Source organism: Ornithodoros turicata, chromosome 2 (assembly GCF_037126465.1).
Source record: "Ornithodoros turicata isolate Travis chromosome 2, ASM3712646v1, whole genome shotgun sequence".
NCBI lineage: Eukaryota > Metazoa > Arthropoda > Arachnida > Ixodida > Argasidae > Ornithodoros > Ornithodoros turicata.
In genome coordinates, this window is record NC_088202.1 from 4,174,319 (window position 1) to 4,194,043 (window position 19,725).

At 45.0% G+C, this 19,725-nt stretch overlaps 1 protein-coding gene across 1 annotated transcript; it reads left to right on the forward strand.

Annotated features, from left to right (window-relative positions):
* Positions 1 to 9,933: 9,933 nt before the first annotated feature.
* LOC135383145 (uncharacterized) lies at positions 9,934 to 12,213 on the forward strand. Its single transcript, XM_064612748.1, has one exon. It carries the CDS (start codon positions 9,934 to 9,936, stop codon positions 12,211 to 12,213), a length of 2,280 nt encoding a protein of 759 aa, XP_064468818.1.
* The last annotated feature ends 7,512 nt before the right edge of the window (positions 12,214 to 19,725 follow it).

Sequence of the window (19,725 nt, forward strand, 5' to 3'; positions counted from 1 at the left end):
CTTTGCTGTGCTAGGACACTGAGTACGTCATCCAGACAATGTGCCTCACATGAAACTACAATGGGAGCCTAGCATAAGCACTATTGTAATTGGATATAATAAGTAGATAGTTGTAAAGTTGCCATCAACCACTGTTGAGCCCAGCTCACGTTTTACTTTTTCGATATGAATCCTGGTTTTTGCTATGTCTTCAGAGCTGATATCGATTGAGAATGAAACGAAAAATGCAGAGAAAAGAGAAATAGGAAAATTAGCAAATACTGTTGTAGTGAAGCTGCTCCTTGTGTCCCCTTAAAGTACTTCCTATAGCGTTGCTTCCAGGTGCATGAATCACCAGAAGGGAGCCTGACATTCCTTTTCTACACAATGCCGTAGCGATAGACAGGGAATATAACATAGGCGCTGACAACGAGGCGCAATTTCAAGTTTCGAAACAAGTTATTGCAGCACATGGTAGCGTGCTCGGAGGAACGGATGAGGGGGGGAACGAACCGAGCAACATTACAATCGTATGATCTGAACATAGCTTAAATTGTACAGGTAACAGTAGACTCATACGTACTGCATTCTCCGAGCGTTCCTGGTAAGCTGGTAAGACGCGTACTGTCGCCATGTGCATTAATTCATCGCCGTCCGCCAATTCGACATACTCGTTGAAGTCGCTGTCCAGAACCTATAGAGAGGACAGCAATGTTGTTACTACCTCATCACAACGCCCTACAGGTGTAGTTTTATGTGCTACTTAAAGCGTCTGGCACAAGACGCAACATACCTGCAACCTGTCAGTAGCGTTCACATGTGGCGCCAAAGTGGTCGAAGCCGATATAGCACTTCTCAATGCCCTTAGAGTGCCCTCTTCAAGGAGGCACTTTCGTCTGATGTCTGCGTGAGGCACCACAACCAGGCACGTTACGCCTGTCATTTTTGCTCGAAACCAGCTCACCGTACCGGACGCGGCCACACCGAACCAGACGCACAAACAACGCAAACGCGCCGACGGCCTTATTTCGACTTGGCTTGGATTGCCGCCCGCGACCGACTCCACAGGGGTGACACAAACCCGCCATTTTTGAAGCCTCCCCCAAGCGGTCACATCTGGCAAAACCGCCATCTTGTCGTGGTCTCGATCGTCCAATCGCATGCCTTGATTTTTTTATCGCGCTTTGTCATCTGCTTCGCTTCTCCTACGGACGGATGCGTTTCCGCAGTTTCTGTTTTCATGTGTGAGTGGCAATCCTTTACCTGTGACGATGGTTGTGTGCTGCTATATTGGCTGCAATAATCGTTCAACGCGCGCCAGCAAGGAGTCTGGCGTAACTTACCACCAGTAAGTACTCTCACTACGTGCGTGTTCCATCACCGCTTATAGTTTCCGTTTCTGTATCGTGTTCGTTCGACGGTACCATTTAGCTTTCCCCGAGAACCCTGTCTGCGATTGCAATGGGTCAACGCGATCGGGAGGCAGGACTGGACGCCAACAAAGAACAGCGCTGTCTGTTCGGCACATTTTCGAAATGTGGACTTCGACAGAACATCGCTGTCAAGAGTCCGCTTGAGAGAAGGTGCTGTTTCGGTCACACACCCCTCGGTCCGAGCTCAGCAGGTAAATCCGCAGGTAGGTAGCTATGATGCGTGTTTTGCATGACGTCGTTTGTGACATCGTTGTGAAATTGGCAGGTGGTGGTGCTGCCAATAAGCGTCCCTGGACTGGGAGGGCAACAGCTCTCATTTCCACAGGTAAACAGCCATAGTGCACGTATTGATGTCGGTTGTTACAGTGTTGTTAAATTTGGCAGGTGGTGGGGCTGCCGGGCATTCCAGGGCTGGGAGAGCAGCAACTCTCAACTGATGTAAGCATGGTGTTTATAGCATTTGTGGTGTGATGAGCTTGACCCTGTTTATACAGGTATGTGGAAGTCTGGGTGCGCCTATTGCCCCTGTTGTAGGTGTCGCACATCCGTTGCTTCACATCCAGCAGGTAAATATCCAGCTTTTGCATTATCGCCTGGGAGCTCTAGTGTGTGTTCAGTTTTTGTGCAGCTAACCATGTACGTTTGTCAAATCATCAGGAGGTAGTCCCGTCCAGCAGAGCTTCAAGTGAACATATTTCTCCTGCTGTAGGTGTCACGCATTCCCCTGTTGACATTCAGCAGGTAAACAGCTGCAGGGTGTGTTCAATTTTAGCTTGACTCACGACGTTGTGAAATCTGCAGATGGTGGGCCTATCAAGCATCCTAAGGACAGGAGGACAAGATCTCTCGGCTGATGTGAGCGTATGCTAAAAAACATTCATTGTGGTATCATATGAACATGACCGTGTCATATTACAGGCGTGTGGAACTATGGGGGCACTTGTGGACCCCACTGCAGTTAGTACCACTTTCTAGTTATTTTGATATTAGTGTACTCCAATTTTTATTTCCTTCGAAATTCATATTAATAAAATGAGACAATTCATTCACACATGCCCATTTTGCAGCAGGGCACATCATGTTGTCCCCTTGATCCACAGCTCAGTGGAGTAAGTATTCTTAAGTTAGTTTAACAATGCTGTACAACTTGCAAATACCATTTGCTTATAGTTATCAAGCATTGGACAACTATCAGGACATAATGCATTTATAATGCAAGGCATATATGTCTTTGGGATTTTTAACTGTGCTTACCACAATGTACAAGACCCAGAGTATCACACACCTCTTTTCTAGGTGAGCACCGGACTTGGCCTCGGTAGCACTTCAGTGTCCAGTGAATGGCCTGACACAACAGCACCAGTAAGATGTTTTCTGGTTACTGTCTTCATGTAGTTCGTATTCACATTACTGCTGGTTGGCCCATAATGTAGCCACCTGAATTGGTTTGAGCATGTACTATTGTGTCCTGCCTTTTCAGAGCTTATTCAATGAAGGTGAAGCTAGTCCCGAGAGAGAAGGGCAAATGTTGGCTACAGAGTCCCCTATGGTATGCATATCAAAAATTTTTGCTAATTGCATGCTTCCAAAATCTTATATCAGTACCATTCATATGAGGGCCAGCAAAGGACAGTAAGAATGCATGTTTGCGCATAGTTATCAAGTGACGATGAAGGAAACTCGTCGAAAACCCTCAATGTATTGTACTTCACTCCCTTGTCCCCAGCCCCAGGGTCTCAGATGGATAGAGATATCATCTTGCACATTCTTTCGTAGCTACTCATTTTGCGCCTTTTTTTGTTTCGATGCATATTTAGGGGACATCCACGTGCCGCTTCACCCATTCGACTCCAAGCACCAGCAGACATGACCCTGTGGTAAGGATAGTACTCTGAGCTGCTAAGGATTGCATGTTTACAACTAACAGACTTTGTGCAATGGACACAGTGCCAGATGGGAGCCATTTAGGTATCAGATAGGAAATCAGTAAGCTGGTCCATAATGACACACAGAGGCTGGGGGAATAAGAGGCAGAAAACAGCACACGGGGTGTGTGTTGTCTATCTTTTGTACAGCCCAGCCTCGATGTTTTGTTATGCACAACAGTGGGGTGCAGTTGTGTGAGTCCCCAAATCATTCATCTCTCGCGCAGGGTTGGCGTCTACTTGCGGTGCTGGGGGGAGGTAAGCAGCGAAATTTGTGCCCCTCGTCCAGACATCAATAAAGCAAATGGCAGTTTGTGCCCCCCTTTCAGGCCAGTTCGGGGGGAATGCCATCCTGTACCCCCGTTGACGCCAGCCCTGCTGTCACACTATTTAAAACGCACTTCAAATAAATTAATTACGGCCCATACTGGGGGTGGGGTTCTGTGGTAAGATCACTTCCTGCTGTTACTTCTGCAGTGCTTTGCGTTAGTGCTACATTTTGTGCTGTGTCTAAAGGATTCTCCAATTTATTGTAGAGTTATGCATGCTGTTGATTATAACTAACCTACGTACCTGTCACAGATGAATTGTACTCAGTTCAAGGCAATAAAGATGGACTTGACCAAGTTTGATCACATTGTGAAGATCCTGTGATTTGCATGTCTGATTTCTTAGTCATCACTCATCAGCAAAGCTGCAATGCAAAATCAGCTCTTCCTACACAGTAAGTGTGTCACAGCAAAGTTCTGTCAGTGTTAGGTGGTGCATGTGATATGGTTAGACCCTGAAGCATAGGGTTTAACCCTTTTCTCCCCAAATTTGCACCACAAATCTAGGCTAGTCTGATTAGGGGTAAACCCGATTATTACCCATGACACTGTTCCTAAGCTTGTCACTTCAGGGTAGCAATATACTAATCGTCTACAAAATGCACACTTCTAAAGCTGCAGATAAACAATATAACAAAAGGTAGTTCCATGAAAAGCCCGGTTCCTCCTTGAATTCGGTCTGATACTAATTTTTCCTCCCGAATGTGCACAAACTTCTGACGTAGTTATTTCTGCCCAATTTTTACCTCCCCGAACTTGGGAACAAAATAGAACCCAAAAACTTCAGGGTCTCGATATGGCACAAAATAGCCGGCTACAACTCACGATGGCATACAAGTTACAAAGCGCATCTTTCTGAGCAGACACATAAAACAGGTGTAGCTGTTTGCAAGGCTGTGAAAAAATTAGCTTAATGACTGTAATCCTGTTGACAGCTGACAAGTCACCATCAGTAGTGTGAGGTGCATAACTGAGGTGAATTACTACTAATAATCATGGCAGTGAAACCCTTTCATGACTGACATCATTTTGTTGACCAATCTTAATGTTAATTCGGTCCACAGTTGTGGCCGACATGCATGCTATTTCAACAGAAGTGCTTGTGCGTGTATGTGTCCGTTTTTATCCTTGTGTCGTACTGTCTTTTAGTCTTTCACACTGCTTTTATCGGTTTTAACAGATAGTGCAGTTTTGTTGCAAAGTAGCATCGAAATATATACCTGATCTCCGCATGGGATGGATGGCATGACACTTCTTGTGACTGTCACTTTCCTAGTTATCTTCATAACAACTAATAAAGCTTCTGACTACATGCCATCATAGGAGAAACCGGCTGAGGACACACCAGTAAAGGCCTTTCTCAAAAAAGAAGTTGTACGCATTGCCAACCTCCATACCGTTAGTAAAAAGAAGATCAAAATCTTGCAACAAACACAACGGCGGATGAAGCGGAAGGTTGCAAAACTACAGCACGTCATATCAGATCTTACGTCCAAGAATATTTTGCTCCAAGAACAGGTGGGCTGTCTTGAGAACCTGGCTGGGGCTAACAAGGACCTGCTGATGAGACAGACGGCTAAACAAAAGGGGACTAGCCTGCCTCACACTTATAGCCCTGAACTGCGGGCGTTTGCACTAACCCTGCATTTTTACTCGCCACGTGCATATGACTATGTACGCCATGCCTTTGATACGTGTCTGCCCCATCCACGTACCATTAAGAGGTGGTACACGTCAGTTGATGGTGAGCCGGGATTTTCGAATGAAGCACTTTCAGCACTACAGATGAGAGCAACAATTAACAAACAAACAGGAGCACCAACAATATGTAGCCTTATGGTTGATGAAATGGCCATCAGAAGGCACATAGAATGGGACGGGCGCCGCACATATGGCTACGCAACTGTAGGACCAAGCTTGGAGGACTCCTGTGTCGTAGCCAAGGAGGCTTTTGTTATTCTGCTTGTATCACTACATGAACAATGGAAGCTGCCCATTGGGTACTTCCTTGTGGATGGGATATCGGGAGAACAGCGAAGCAATCTTGTTCTTCAAGGGTTATCTCTTGCGCACAACGCAGGGGTCACAGTTGCATCCCTTACCTGTGACGGCGCAGCGGCAAACATATCAATGCTACAAAGCCTTGGATGTTCACTCCAGCCTGACAATTTAAGGACCAGTTTTTCACATCCAGACACTGCAGAGCCTGTAAATGTATTTCTTGATGCCTGCCATATGCTCAAATTAGTGAGGAATGCATTGTCACACTTCAAATCTTTTGTCGATGAAGACGGCTGTGAGATATCTTGGAGCCACATCGAAGCACTCCACTCACTGCAGCACAAAGAAGGGCTTCATGCAGCTAACAGACTGCGAGCAGCACATGTTCAGTGGAAGCGACAGCCCATGAAAGTGAGTCTTGCTGCAGAACTTTTGAGCATGTCTGTTGCAGATGCCATACATGAGTGTCGCGACCTTGCTGTACCAGGATTTGAGGACTCTCAAGGAACAGAGAGATTCCTTAGAGTTATGAACAATTTATTTGATGTGTTAAACTCGGTAAATATGCACCAAAAGTCCTGGAAAAAACCACTGTGCCCCGAAAACATTGACAGAGCTCGCGCAATGTTGCAAATCGCATCAACCTACATACATAATCTACGTAAAGGCCACTCTGGATCACTCCTACTGCAGACGAACAGAAAGACCGGGTTCCTTGGTTTTGTCATATGCTGCAAGAGCATCATTCAACTCTATGATTTCCTGGACTCCAAATCTGCAGTAAAATACCTACCAACACATCGGGTTAGTCAGGACCACCTAGAATTATTCTTCGGCCTAGTACGTGCACATGGGGGATTCAACAACAACCCCACTGCAAGGCAGTTTGCTGCAGCCTACAAAAAGCTCATCATCAACACAGAAGTGGATAGCAGTCAAAAAGGGAATTGTCTACCTCTTGAAAATGTATCTATACTTCATGTGAGCAGTGCTACACAACCGCGGTCAGAAGACGTCATCAACTGAACGTCAAGAGGAAGGAGTGCAGCAGGAGAACAAGACTTTGAAGAGGACGAGCTGTGTGACCACGACTATTTCGCGGACCCAACAGAGCCATCTGTTTTTGGGGACAGAGTAATTGTGTACATTGCCGGACATATTGTGTGCCGCCTTCAGGTGTACCTGAAATGTGAGGTGTGCATTTCCCAGTTGACAGTTGATGTGCCATCCCTTCACCACTCTTTAATAGAGCAAAAGGAGCGGGTTTACAAACTTCCCTACCCATCAGATGATGTCGTCATCATCTGCAGGGCATCAGAGAAAATGCTGCGCAGGGCTCTTCTTCAAGAGGGCATGTCTTCAACGACCCTTCTACAAAGAACACTCCTGCAAGTACTGGAATCTATGGTGGACAGAGGCGTTTTCAGGTCTATACGGAACGATCACATGCTTGAGCAAACTTCACTAGAGAATCACTATTTCCACTTAATACGGTGCATCTCTCAGAAGTACTTGAAAATACGTATGCATCATGCTAGCAAAGCACGCACAGAGGAGATGCACAAGATGCGATGTCGGCAAATGTTTACAAAGCTGACTCAGTTTAAAGGACAGTAAACAGGGGTGATGCCTCGAACATGTACCTAAAGTGAGTATCGCCAGGTGTACCTGATGCTTACAACGTGATATATGTACATAAAGCAAGGGTCGTGGGGTTGTTTTGTAACTATTTGTAAATGCTATGATGAGGACTATTTGATTCACGTTTCCTGACAAAGTGCAGGGAATAGAAGAGTTATGTCCAGTTCCCAAAGACCCCTACTTTTCACAGGTTCCAGTTCCAGTACATGCTACATTGTCATAACGAAGTATAACCACCAGTCCTTTTATAATCAGATCATGTAAATTATGTAAATAATCAGGATTATGTCTATAATGGTTAACAGAGACGACTCAAGCTTTACTCCCCAACTTCAGTTCCCTCTTTCTCTGTCTGTACCTGCATTAAGTAATTACTACGAAAACCACACGATCAAAATCTTGTTAGAAAATGCAAATACACCACGAGTAAGGCAAGGCACCCCAACGCTACCAAAGAATAAAATGTCCAGTTGCACAGTCGTACGCTGCGACTGAGTATCTACTGTGTATGTTTGCTTCTCTATTTTCTTGTCACTCCTGTTTTCTAATTCAAGGTGACAGCGTGTGGTATTTGTATGTTCTGATGCGGGTGTGGGCTATTTAGAAGCAAGTCTGCACTCTGAAAGGTGGACCTGTGTTGTTCGACTGCTCCCTTCGTCTGTATCTGTTTTGCGCCATGTGAAGATGTTTACTCTGAAAGGACTCTGTCATGGTAAGCATGAGCCAAATAGCAAAACCCAATACTGAATCTATCAATCAACTGCACGACGCAGATGAGCATGAGCACATGTTATATTTAATAACAGCAGCTTGCCAAATTAAATCGGCGTTCGTCTAATGATTCACCCAAATCTGCCAATGTCGTACACGAGATCTGTCAAGTCACAGTTCACTGGATAATAAGCGAATAACCACTATGAAATGAAGTTCCAAGATTTTCTAACCACCGGCAGCACGGCAACTGTTTTGTTTACATCTTGCTCAGGCGAAAGCCATGGGCGCCGCCATTTGCATGGTGGTCACGTGGGATGCAGCTAGACCACGACAAGATGGCGTCCAGCGGCACGGTATTCTCTATGGGCCGTTGTATTGTATGCCACCCCTGTGACCGACTCCAACGTGCGTCGGTCCCCTGGCGGTATGTTCTGCTTCCCTGTTTACATCATGAAAAAGAAAAATAACGAAACGAAGCTAATTGCACATCTTGGCCTGCCGTAAGCACAAAATCTCGTTAGTGTGTGCTTCCTTCGTGCTTTCTATGACAAAATAGCGGTGCTAGTAGTAGCCTTTCTATCAGCAGATCCTTCATCGTCATGGGGCTCGCCTGGACGCATCGCATGGTCTGAACTGATGATATTTTTTCGAACCAGCTGTTTGTGATTGTCGTGCTGATGAGAGAGAGTATTTTTATGCGCGTTCCTTTCGCTCCCATGTTGTTTCCGTGTGAAGTTATTTGAGTCGAACGGGTCCTGTTTTCTGCCTACACGATGCCCCTTCATTCGGTCGTCGAACTTCCCATTTGCACCTTGGCGGGAATACGAAGCTGACGCCCTTGAGCTGTGCACCACCAGTAACATCGTGTTTGTGGTGAGTTCAGTTTAACTTTTGCTGCTGTGCCTTATTTTATTGAGCCTGATCTTAAGGTTGTGATTGCCTGATCACGTGAAACGTAAACACAGGAGGGTTGTAGAGAACGTGCTTACCAGACTTTACAGCACCCGATAACTAAACTGCTCATACCTCCCCCACTGCAACGCGCCGGAAAAACAAAGACACAGCATCATGTACCAACAAGCCCATATTTCTACGTTGTCCATGCTCATACCTCCACATTCGTCTATAAAAACTACCTAAAATTCCTTCTACAAAAGGCAGTGGTTTCCCATAGAATGTTATTGACTGATATTTTCGTTCGTTTATTTGAATTTCAACCACAACCAGCACAGTCTACTCACAATCTACATTTGATGTTGCCTTATCAAATAAAATAGCTAACCGTTTCGACATGCTATTGCTCCTATCCCCCAGTCTATGAATGTTGATTACAAAAAAGCTTAATATTACTAACCCATACATACTCATCTTATAACAAAAGCATAAGACAAGATGCGGCTTGATCAGTCAAACGCAGTAGAGCTAAGTCTGCGTGTTTGACTGCCTTCTGCCTCTCGAATTACGTACTATGTTTGTTTAGGTTAGAGGCATGTGTCCATTCATGCAAGCACCAGATGCTTTCAGCTTCATAATATAATGTTAAAGATTGAAGATGCAGGCACGAGGTCCCTTGCTGTAGTGGAACAGTCATATATGGGATGCTAATGTTGAGTGTAACTGCGACAATGCATCATACATATTGTACCTGTAAAATGTTCTTTACTTCTGTGCGTTTTGAAGCGAAACTCTCTCCCTCTACCATGAGTGTGCATGGTGTAAGCACTGTTACATTAACACACCGTTACATTAGCTGACCTTACTTTCTGGTCCTTTGCTTTGCAGATGCCAGCTTTACGCTACTTCCGGTGCCCACGCTGCGAGTGGAAGGAATTTTCGCTCAAGTCTCTATTTCGTCACCTCCATGTAACCCATGGCCATGAGAGGCAGTGGACCTGTGGGTTAAGTGGATGCATGCGCTCCTTCTCCACTTTTCCGTCGTACAGGAAGCACGTGTATCGGAAACATGAAGAGGCGTTTCAAGACGAAACCAACACTACCTTTGTGGGTGAAGGTAATCAAGATCACTGTGGCACTCAGTCACATCATGATGCATCAGAAGATGTGGTCCCACCGCCAGACATGGACACAACAGACACTGACATGGGTACCGAAGACCGTGATGAGCAGCATCTGAGTGACACCATGCAAAGTGACCATGTTAGACAGCTAGCATTACTTCTACTAAAGTGGAAGGAGAGCAAGCGGCTGGCAGAGTCCACACTAAATGAGATAGCTAATGATATTATTTGCTATGTTCAGGGTGTTGCAGACGACTGGATGATGAGGCCAGAGCCAGAACGAACAGGATTAATGTCAGCCATAGGTGAACAAATGCAGACATTGTCAACACAAGCAGGCCGGACTGATTACTGGAAATTATACCTGCCATTTGTCGAGCCTCGCACTGTCGTGTTAGGAACAAATGAGCATGGCAGGTGTGATCAATTTCATTACGTGCTCATATGCGAGGCTTTGAGGAACATTTTAGAAGTTCCGGTCATCTACAGTGACTTCTGCCGTTCACAGAGGGAAGCGAATTACCTGTCCACAGTCTTTGATGGAGAAGCCTTTCAGAACCATTCATATTTCAAAGGGGATGAGAAAAAGATCTGTGTGCAATTATACGCTGACGAATTTGAGGTATGTGATCCTCTAGGAAGCAAACGTGGCAAACATAAACTGTTGGGAGTTTATTTTTCTATTCTAAATCTACCACGACGGTCAACATTGTCTCACATGCATCTGGTACTTCTGGTAAAGGACAAACATGCATCGGCATATGGCATGGACAAGGTATTTTCCCCACTCCTGCAGGACATTGCCAATTTAGAAACTGAGGGAATTACAGTGAATGGAGACACCCTGAAGGGTACAGTCTTCATCATGACAGGTGATAACCTGTCCAGTCACCGGATTGCTGGTTTCAAATGCAGTTTCAGTGGGGGCAGGATCTGTCGCTTCTGCTTAGCCGTGCGACATGAAATTAATTATAAGCATCAAGAGACTGATTTTGTCCTTCGCACTCCAGAGGGTCACAGGCATCACCTTGAAATGCTGAAGAATGGCATTCCTACTGTTTCGCTGTATGGTGTGCGGGAGCCTTGTGCTTTAAACTTTAGTGGATTTGAGCCAACCGACCACTTCCCCCCGGATGTGATGCACGATGTTTTAGAGGGTGTAGTGCCATTTGCTATGAAACACATAATCGCGCACTTGATCACCAGTGGCAATTTTTCCCTCATTCAACTTAATCAACGCATCGAGGAGTACAGCTACGAACAGTGTGACATGAGGAACAAACCTGAGAATATCTCTCGTGACTTCCTTCAAGGCAAGGCCTGTATGAAGGGAACCGCCTCACAGGTGTTTTGCTTCTTCAGACATTTCTCACTGTATGTGGGTGACTGTGTGCCATCTGGAAATGCGGCATGGGAGCTCTACCTTCTACTCAGAGAGATAGTTGATATAGTGATGTGCAGAAAGCTCCCCACTTCCTATGTTCCCTACCTGCAGCGACTCATCACTTTCTTCTACCATGATTTTCAAGCTCTCTTTTCTGGAATCTCTGTGCCATGTAAAATGCATTACCTGGTGCATTATCCTTCATTCATTTTCAAGTACGGACCTCTGGTAAACATTTGGGCCATGAGGTTCGAATCAAAGCATCAGTACTTTAAGGACATGACACGCAAGTTACGAAACTTCAAAAATGTTACACGCATGCTAGCTGTCAGGCATCAGTACCTTCAGGCATACGAACTGTCGCAGTCGTTAAACCAGACCTCTCCTTTTGTGACATCGTGTCGCCCTGTGCTACTTGAACACATGCCCGATGTGTTGAAGTCTTTCATTCAGGAGAAGGGCATTGTGGCACCAAGCATTTCAGTGGTGAAATCTGTAAGGATTGACAATGTCCTGTACATACCAGGGATGTCACTACTGTACAGTGTCAGTCATGACAAGCTACCCGAGTTCGCTCAGATCTGTGGCATATTTACCATCAACAGACGAATCATTTTTCATATGCGTGAGCTCGTAACGGTAGAGTTCGACAGTCACTACCATTTTTATGTTGTCACTCACACTGACAAGTGCTTCGTTCAGAGTGACATTTGGACACTAGGAGAGCCATTATTTCCCACATGGAAGGGTGATCAGTGTGTAATTAATCCTCGTCGTGCGCTCTTGTAGGAGGTTCTATTTGGCCCAGTTCTGCATCTCGTAACGGCCTGTGCTGTCTGTGTGTGTGTGTGACTCCATCCACGGCAAAATCAAAATCCTGTACATAACATTCCCACAATTTTCTGAAATCCATGTGACAAGTTTCTTTTCTCTGTGACCACCACTAGCAATAATGAATCGCGAAACAAGAAGCAATGGTTCATGCACGTACTGTTGGAGACACGGTTAGCCAAAATCGCCTGTCAATACTTCGCAGTCCCACATTATCTCTGTTGTTCACGGATGTGTTGTGTCAATATTGTATTTGAAGGTGGACCATGTGCTACACGTCTTTATTGTGCGAAAGAAATAGTCTTGCAACACCTGGAGGTTTGGGATGAGATAAACCACGGAGTGCTGATTTTAGAGAGCAGTGTCCCCTACAATACATGTCAGTCTCCAAATAAAGTGTGTTAGTGCATACCTGTAACTTCAGTTGCATTGATTTCATTTATTCCCCTATTTCAAAATATATATCTCCAAAACACCATTTTTAACACCCTTAACTCACGCGAAAAGAGTAAAAATCGTGTAACAGGGGTGTTTTTGTGTTTACACCCTTTTTCACACTCCAGTAACACCACCAGATTGGCCTGGAGGTGTAAAAATAAGTGTAGTTCCCAGAACACCTTTTCTTACACTGTTTTTTACACCTTTTAGTACACCTCAGGGAGTAAAAAAGGGTGCTTGCTTCGAAAAACACTGATTTGGTGCAAAACAGGATGTTAAAAAATTTACTGTGTAGACAACGGTTTTTCATACGATGTTGCATACAAATCGTGACCTTCGTTGGTGCTATGGTAGCCAGATTTTTCACCCCTGATGTCAAAACAACGACGAAATTCATGGTAACTTCATGGTCAAGTCCAGTTCATCAACCATGTCTTCCTAAAAACACTCCTCACCTTTGTGGACACTGACTCAGTCCTGACTCTGAAGCTCATCATTGACGATATACGTCATCCGATAGACGTCAGGAAATTTAATAACGTATTATCCTTTAAACAGCACCTCAAAGTCTTTATTTTGCAATGTGATCTTTAACGCGGTGGATATTGTGAATAATACTCCTGAGGTATAATTATTATTTGTACTAGAGTGTGTAATGTTTGTATCTGTACTGTTTTCACCCTCATCATTCTGTTTCTTTTTTATCCATCTTTTTTTTGCAATATTTCACCCAGTAAGTTACGTTGTTCCACAAGATCTGTCCAAGTATTTATCGTGTCTTTAGTTTCATAGTGTATATAATTGGGACTGCAACAGGAGGCTGCTCTTGCAGTCCCTGATCTAAAGTGCTTTTTGATACAAGTGTTGAAATAAAATATTTTGAATTGAAATTGAAATTATATACTCATCAGATTACCAAGTGCAATGGAGTAGAGTGTCTCCAGCGGTGCAACAACGTCCTGATCACCACCAGCAAAATAATGTTTTCCTGGATTTAAATATGTTAGGGAGACGAAACTTAATGAAGCTAGTACCAACCGGGTTATAGTACTGCTCTTCTTCCACGGCAGTGCACAGGGATATGGAAAGGTAGCCATAGGCATGTGTTTACACATAAGGTAGTAAAACAAAGTATCTAGGACCATGCTCAGGAGGCAAGGCTCTGTGAGGCAGTAAACCACAATTATTTGCATTGTGATACGAGTCATTCAAAATAACACTTGCCTCGCAAAATGAACGTCGTTTATCACACTCTAACGTTCTGTGGTGCTTCTTATGCGAGCCAGACGGGACGTTGTGTAATAGACTGCTTGCGTGAGCAAGCGTATGCAGTTAGGAATGGGTTAGCAAATTGCGAGTTAGCAAAACATGTTTCTGGGTGTCCTAGTTGCGTCCCAATCTTAGCGGAAACGAAATGTCCTGGTGTGTCTCGATGTATCTATTACAGTGTCAAATGACACGTGTAATCATCAAAGCTGCCTTCGTGGCGAGCACTCCAGTCCGTGGGACAAGTAGCGCCATCGCTTGATCTTGCCGCCTCGACCTTGGACCCTTCATGGCGGTCGTACCACGCAAACCTATGCTATGGCCACCATTAAAGGTTCAAGGTCGCGGCGGGAAAGGGAAAAAGATGTCGCTACTTTTCCCAATCCATGTGCTTTACACCACAGCAGTCTAATAAATCGTCTATCTCCCTTCATCTCGAGTCTCTGCATTCCTGATAATTTTCGAGTATTATTGTGATGTCAAGAACCACGTGCAGGTTTGGAGTACATATGTGTTTTGCACACTACAACCGCGTGCTATCTCATTTTTAAGGAAGTGACACCCGGGGATTGTATACAAGCTTATTCACCTGTTTGCATCATTCATGTCCTTCATATGTGTGTCACCTTCACACCCTCTTTCGATGATGGTTGGAATTATATTAACAGCGTACCGAGTGCTGGTACCGACGAATTGCATGCGGAGATACTTAACGCATATATTCAAAGTTTCGGGCATTTTCTTCATTTTTCGTTGTTCGCATCTTTATAATCTATTTTTTGGGCTTCCAAGGATGGTAGTCAATACGTTGACAGAATATACTAGAGCAATAACCGCGAAATATGTATTGTCGATCATGTCGGGAAACCATCACAAGAATCGCACTCCTCGTAGGGGGCGGGGAATATGTTTATTCACACAAAACGAGATGTCAGCCAGGCAAGTGCCGGCTTGCTACTCCTTAAAAAAAGAGTGAGAGAAAAGAAGAAAAAACAGGTGCGGGAGAAGCCGCGATGGGAACGATGTGCTGCGGGCGGCGAGGCTTGCCGCCTGTGCTCGTAGGATAAACTGGTGTTGTAAAGTTTTTACGAGTGGAACTACAAGTTCCCAAAGTACGTCCCAAAGGTTGAACTGATTGACTGATTTTTAAAAAAAAAGTGAAGATGTTACTCCCAAAACACTCGGTGGTAGCTACTCCAGGATGCGTTAATTAGGGTTCACTACACATAAATCAAATGAATGAAAAGGATGGTGGGGAGAAAGAGGAAACGCCACAAATCTATACACTTTGTGAGGCACACAGGTCCATCCGCGGGCAAACAAATGGACAAATAACCATCACCACAGAATTATGCTCAAAATGGATTTCAAAAAGGAAACTTTGATACAATTGGTGCACAAGCACATGGCGCCAGAGCCAACAGCGCAGGAGAGTATAACACGCACAGTGCAGGAGGAGAGTTCAATGCACGGAACAAAGCGCCACAGAGTGTCAAAAAGGCTCGTGGTAACGAGGAATTGCACAAAAGATGTTCATGGCACGCATGAGTTTATATCCAGGCCTTCACCCAAGAACCTGTTCGTTGGAGGATGGGCGATATTCGAGGCGGGCCAGCGATGACACACGGTTACGACGGTGTGCACTGTACATCTGCCAGTCTTGTAGATGTGCTCCACGTCTTCAACTACGCACAGAACGCAGTTGTGGGAAGGAACCCTCCCGAGTTCAAACAGGAGATTGAGCCGTAGCCTGTATATGAGCGATGTGATGGGTTGAAGAAAGGAGAGGTTTTCGCAGTAGCTTCCAGAAGGGGACCCGTCTTTACTGAGGATCTTCTGATCTAACCGGCGGCACAGTGTCATGCACGCACCGCCTAGTGCGTGCCTCGGGGGGGGGGGGGGGGGGGGCGACCCCCAGGCCCCCAATCTGTCAAACCCCAAACTGACCCAACCTCACTAAAATGACGTGAGCCCCTTCTGGAAGTTACTGCGAAAAGCCAATCCCGTTGAGGAAGCGCTGATAGCATATAAAAACGGAGATCTGGATCCACCTGGCGCAGGAATAACGCAGCGGGGTCACAGGGTAGTTTGGGGAGGGCAGGTTGAGTTTGATCCTTTTTCCCGTGTTCGTGCTTGAATATATAAGAAATTATTGTCAGCTAAATATTCATGGGCCACTGTGGTGTGATATATCAGGTTACCCATAATTAACCCAGAGCTGTTGTCTTGCTTAGATACAGATGTAGGATTTTAGGATCGTTAGGATCTTCTAACGAAGACCATTAATTTTCCTACCTAATTAACGGTCTGGCCATAAGTAATTGTCCGAAACATACTATTTCATTTCTTTTACTATACGGTGTGGCGTAGACTGCTCATTTCAAACTTTGGACACGATAAATCTCCATCCCATCTGGCCCGCTCCGGTTAACACACAACGTCGGAAACGAGAGGCACGTGTTGCACTTGTCGATAATCACTGTATTCCTATGTAATTATATTTCGCATGCATATATATATCGGGGAACAGACGTTCGAAAGAACAGAAGTCCGTGGAAGTTGTTGACTCGTGCCTTAGGTGTGTCTGGACATTTTGTTTCTCTTCATTTCTTTCCTTCTTCTCTGTTTCTCTCTCTCTCTCTCTCTCTCTCTCTTTTTTTTTGCTTCGTTTCGTTCCTCGTTCGAATTCGTCTACTTCACGAATGAGTATGAGCGCAGAAATGTCAGGCTAATAAGAGATGCAGTAAAGTTTCGACCACATACTGTACTTCAGGCAAAGTCATTTAGGGCACGTGCAACGCTTCTGCTCCCAGGACAAAGAGAAATACGATTTTTACCATCCCCCCACTTTTCACGTTGCTTTTGTTCAGGGACAACATGTGAGCAGAGAGTAGCGACGAACCGATAAAGCACACACATAGTCACACAAAAAGAAAACTAACAGGGAGAAACACCAGGGAGGATACCATATAAATATTGAAGGAAAAGCGAGGGCATTTCGATTTGCATGAGGACCGCGTTATTGGTATCTTCACGTGGGATACATCTCGGTAATGACCGCCACTTGCTCTTGTCTCGTCGTACGTTCCCCTTGCATGGCACGAGCGTAGATGATCGGAATGGGGACAATATTGTTCCATGCTGACACAGGGACGAAATTGCTCGGGGAATTGCTGCAGATATGCGCGTAGGCAACGTCCTTGGCTACACACAAAGCAGATGCAATGCGGGGACCGATCAATATGAGCAAAAGAAGCCGTTAGCACAGGGGGCACGTGGAAGTAGACAGACGAAGGTCCTAAAAGAAAATCAATGTCTGCGGAATGAAAGGACGAAGACAGTTCGTGAAAGACAGTTCCTCTGTTCACTATCGAGTACTCATTGAGTGTACCATTATGTGAGGAATAGTTCGGAGAGTAACTTGATGAACCTGGCGTTGACTGTAAATATTGAACCATTGTTTCATCTTTCTGGAAAGACAGTTTACATAGTTCACGTAATGAGTGTTATGTTTGCATACTGCTCTGTCGCAGGGTGGCTGTAAGACAATGTGCCTTGTGATTGTTAACAGCACACGTGGGCCTTCAATAACGATTATGTAGCGAATATTTTCGTCGAAAAGCCATCTAAAGAGCGTGAGAATGGCGGGCCAGCCACTTGTACTCCTATCACGTTGTAAAACTCCGTAGGTGCGAGTTACCACTACCAAAATAAAGTTTTTGTCGTTGTTGTTACTCCGACCAAAGGAGAGAAGATGGTACTTTACCCATTCGTTAGACAAGTAAAGAAGGTATGTCTGCCTTTTTAACACCTCCTTGGGATAAGGAGTAATGCGTGCACTTCACTCATTTTCGTCAAACCGGCTGCTCCGCTTTTAAGGCCGAAACACATTGGACGTTTTCTCAGCGTCAAAACGTCGCGCGTACGCGGCGGCCTTGCACACGCGGCGAAGAAACGCCAGCGAGGCGACCGCCCGAAACGCATGGGACGCGTACGGAGCGAGTGACGCGCGCCACTGTTGCTATATTCGTCGACCACAAATATCTGTTAGAACGTGCAGATGCTCTTCTTTCCTGTTGTTCCTGCGTTCCTTCATTCCAGATACCATTAAAATGTTCACGTAAATTTAGTGTGATGAATAATGTCCCAAAAATTTATGCGAGCAGCTCATACGCCACCTTGTCTGCCGCACGACGGCCATGGTTCTGTCTACTTCTCGGAAAACGCGCCCAGACGCGCGCGAATATCTGTAGTCGACAGATTCCGGCGTACGCCCTCCGCGCGAGTTGAAAAACTGGTTTTTACGAGGTCACACGCACGCCGAGCTCGCGGGCGTCCTGAAAACGTCGGAAAAACGCTCCATGCATTTAGCCCTTTATACGCGCATAGCACAAGTCGTTCCCAGGATTGTTAAATATTCAAATGCATTAAACGCTAGAATGTACATTCTCATGATGCAATACAATAGGAGCACTCATAGCTGCACACGTTACTCGAAAAAAAGTAATTGATTGCCATTACTATTACTGTTGTGGCAAAATAACTTTTGATCGTTACCGTTACAAGCTGTTTGATACAGCTTTTTGTCTACCCTTCTCACATCTAATACTATATGTTATGTACTTGTAAACAAGAAAAATGAACGAAATTGAAACTGAGGTTACTCGGATAAGACTGTAACTAAGTATAACCGCTAAGAAAATAACATGTTATTTAGTTGATGTTGATGTTGGCGAAAAAACTAATAGGGATAATGTTAGTATAGCGTTATTTTGACCGTGAACTTCGATTATATTACGACATATGGCTAGGAAAAAATTCCTCAACTTACACATACCTTGACGTACTTTCTAAAATTGGATCAAAAATGCGACGACGAGCCTCAGGGCAAGAGCCGCCGCACAGTGACTGTTCTTATGGGCACTGTCCTCATCATCGGCATGGTATTAAGAGGGGTAGGGATGACGTGTTAAAGGTTTCATGGGTATTATGGGTCAACAACATGCACGAGTGGAAAAAATGAACTACGCTTAAACGATTGATGTGAACAACATGCTTCCTCGACGAGCGGAAGTGGGTTAAAGAAAGGAATGGATCTTTACAACGAAGCCGGTCGGAAAGACCAGGAGGTTAACAGTTATAGGAGAGGTTTCCGAAGTATTCAAGTTTTTAATGGATGCGTTTATAGCCGTGCCATGGCAATAGATAAAGAAAAATGATAATTTGGGGCTTTACATCGAGAGACAAGTACGATCACGAGCGATGCCACACTGATCAGTCTGTGGATTGTTTTTGCCGAACTGAGGCTTCTTTGGCGTGCGCTGAAATCTCAGTACACCGCCCTCTAGCTCCGTTTACATGAATACGACAAAAGTGTATCGTATCCACTTATCGCAACAAATCATCTCCGACTGAATCAAGTCAAGCAATCCACTGGTCGAGAGAGGCGCTATAATTCGATATTATGCGCTTCTGTCGAATTCATGTAACCGCTGCTACTGTATTTACGGCGTGTCTAAGCAGCCTGTACTCTGCCACAAAGTTCCCGGCGCCCTTGATCGTAATTGAACACCAAACCTTCAAATTAGTAGGCAGAGCATTAGTGCACTAACAGCCATATTCTTAGACGATCCTCGACTCGACCTTCCATCTGAGCAGCTCCTTGCGACTGGCTTTGCGAATCATATATCGACCTCGACTCGAAACACTCCGGGAGCGGAAGGCTTCTCCATACTTTTCTCAAGTACCACAACGCGGCGCCTTCTG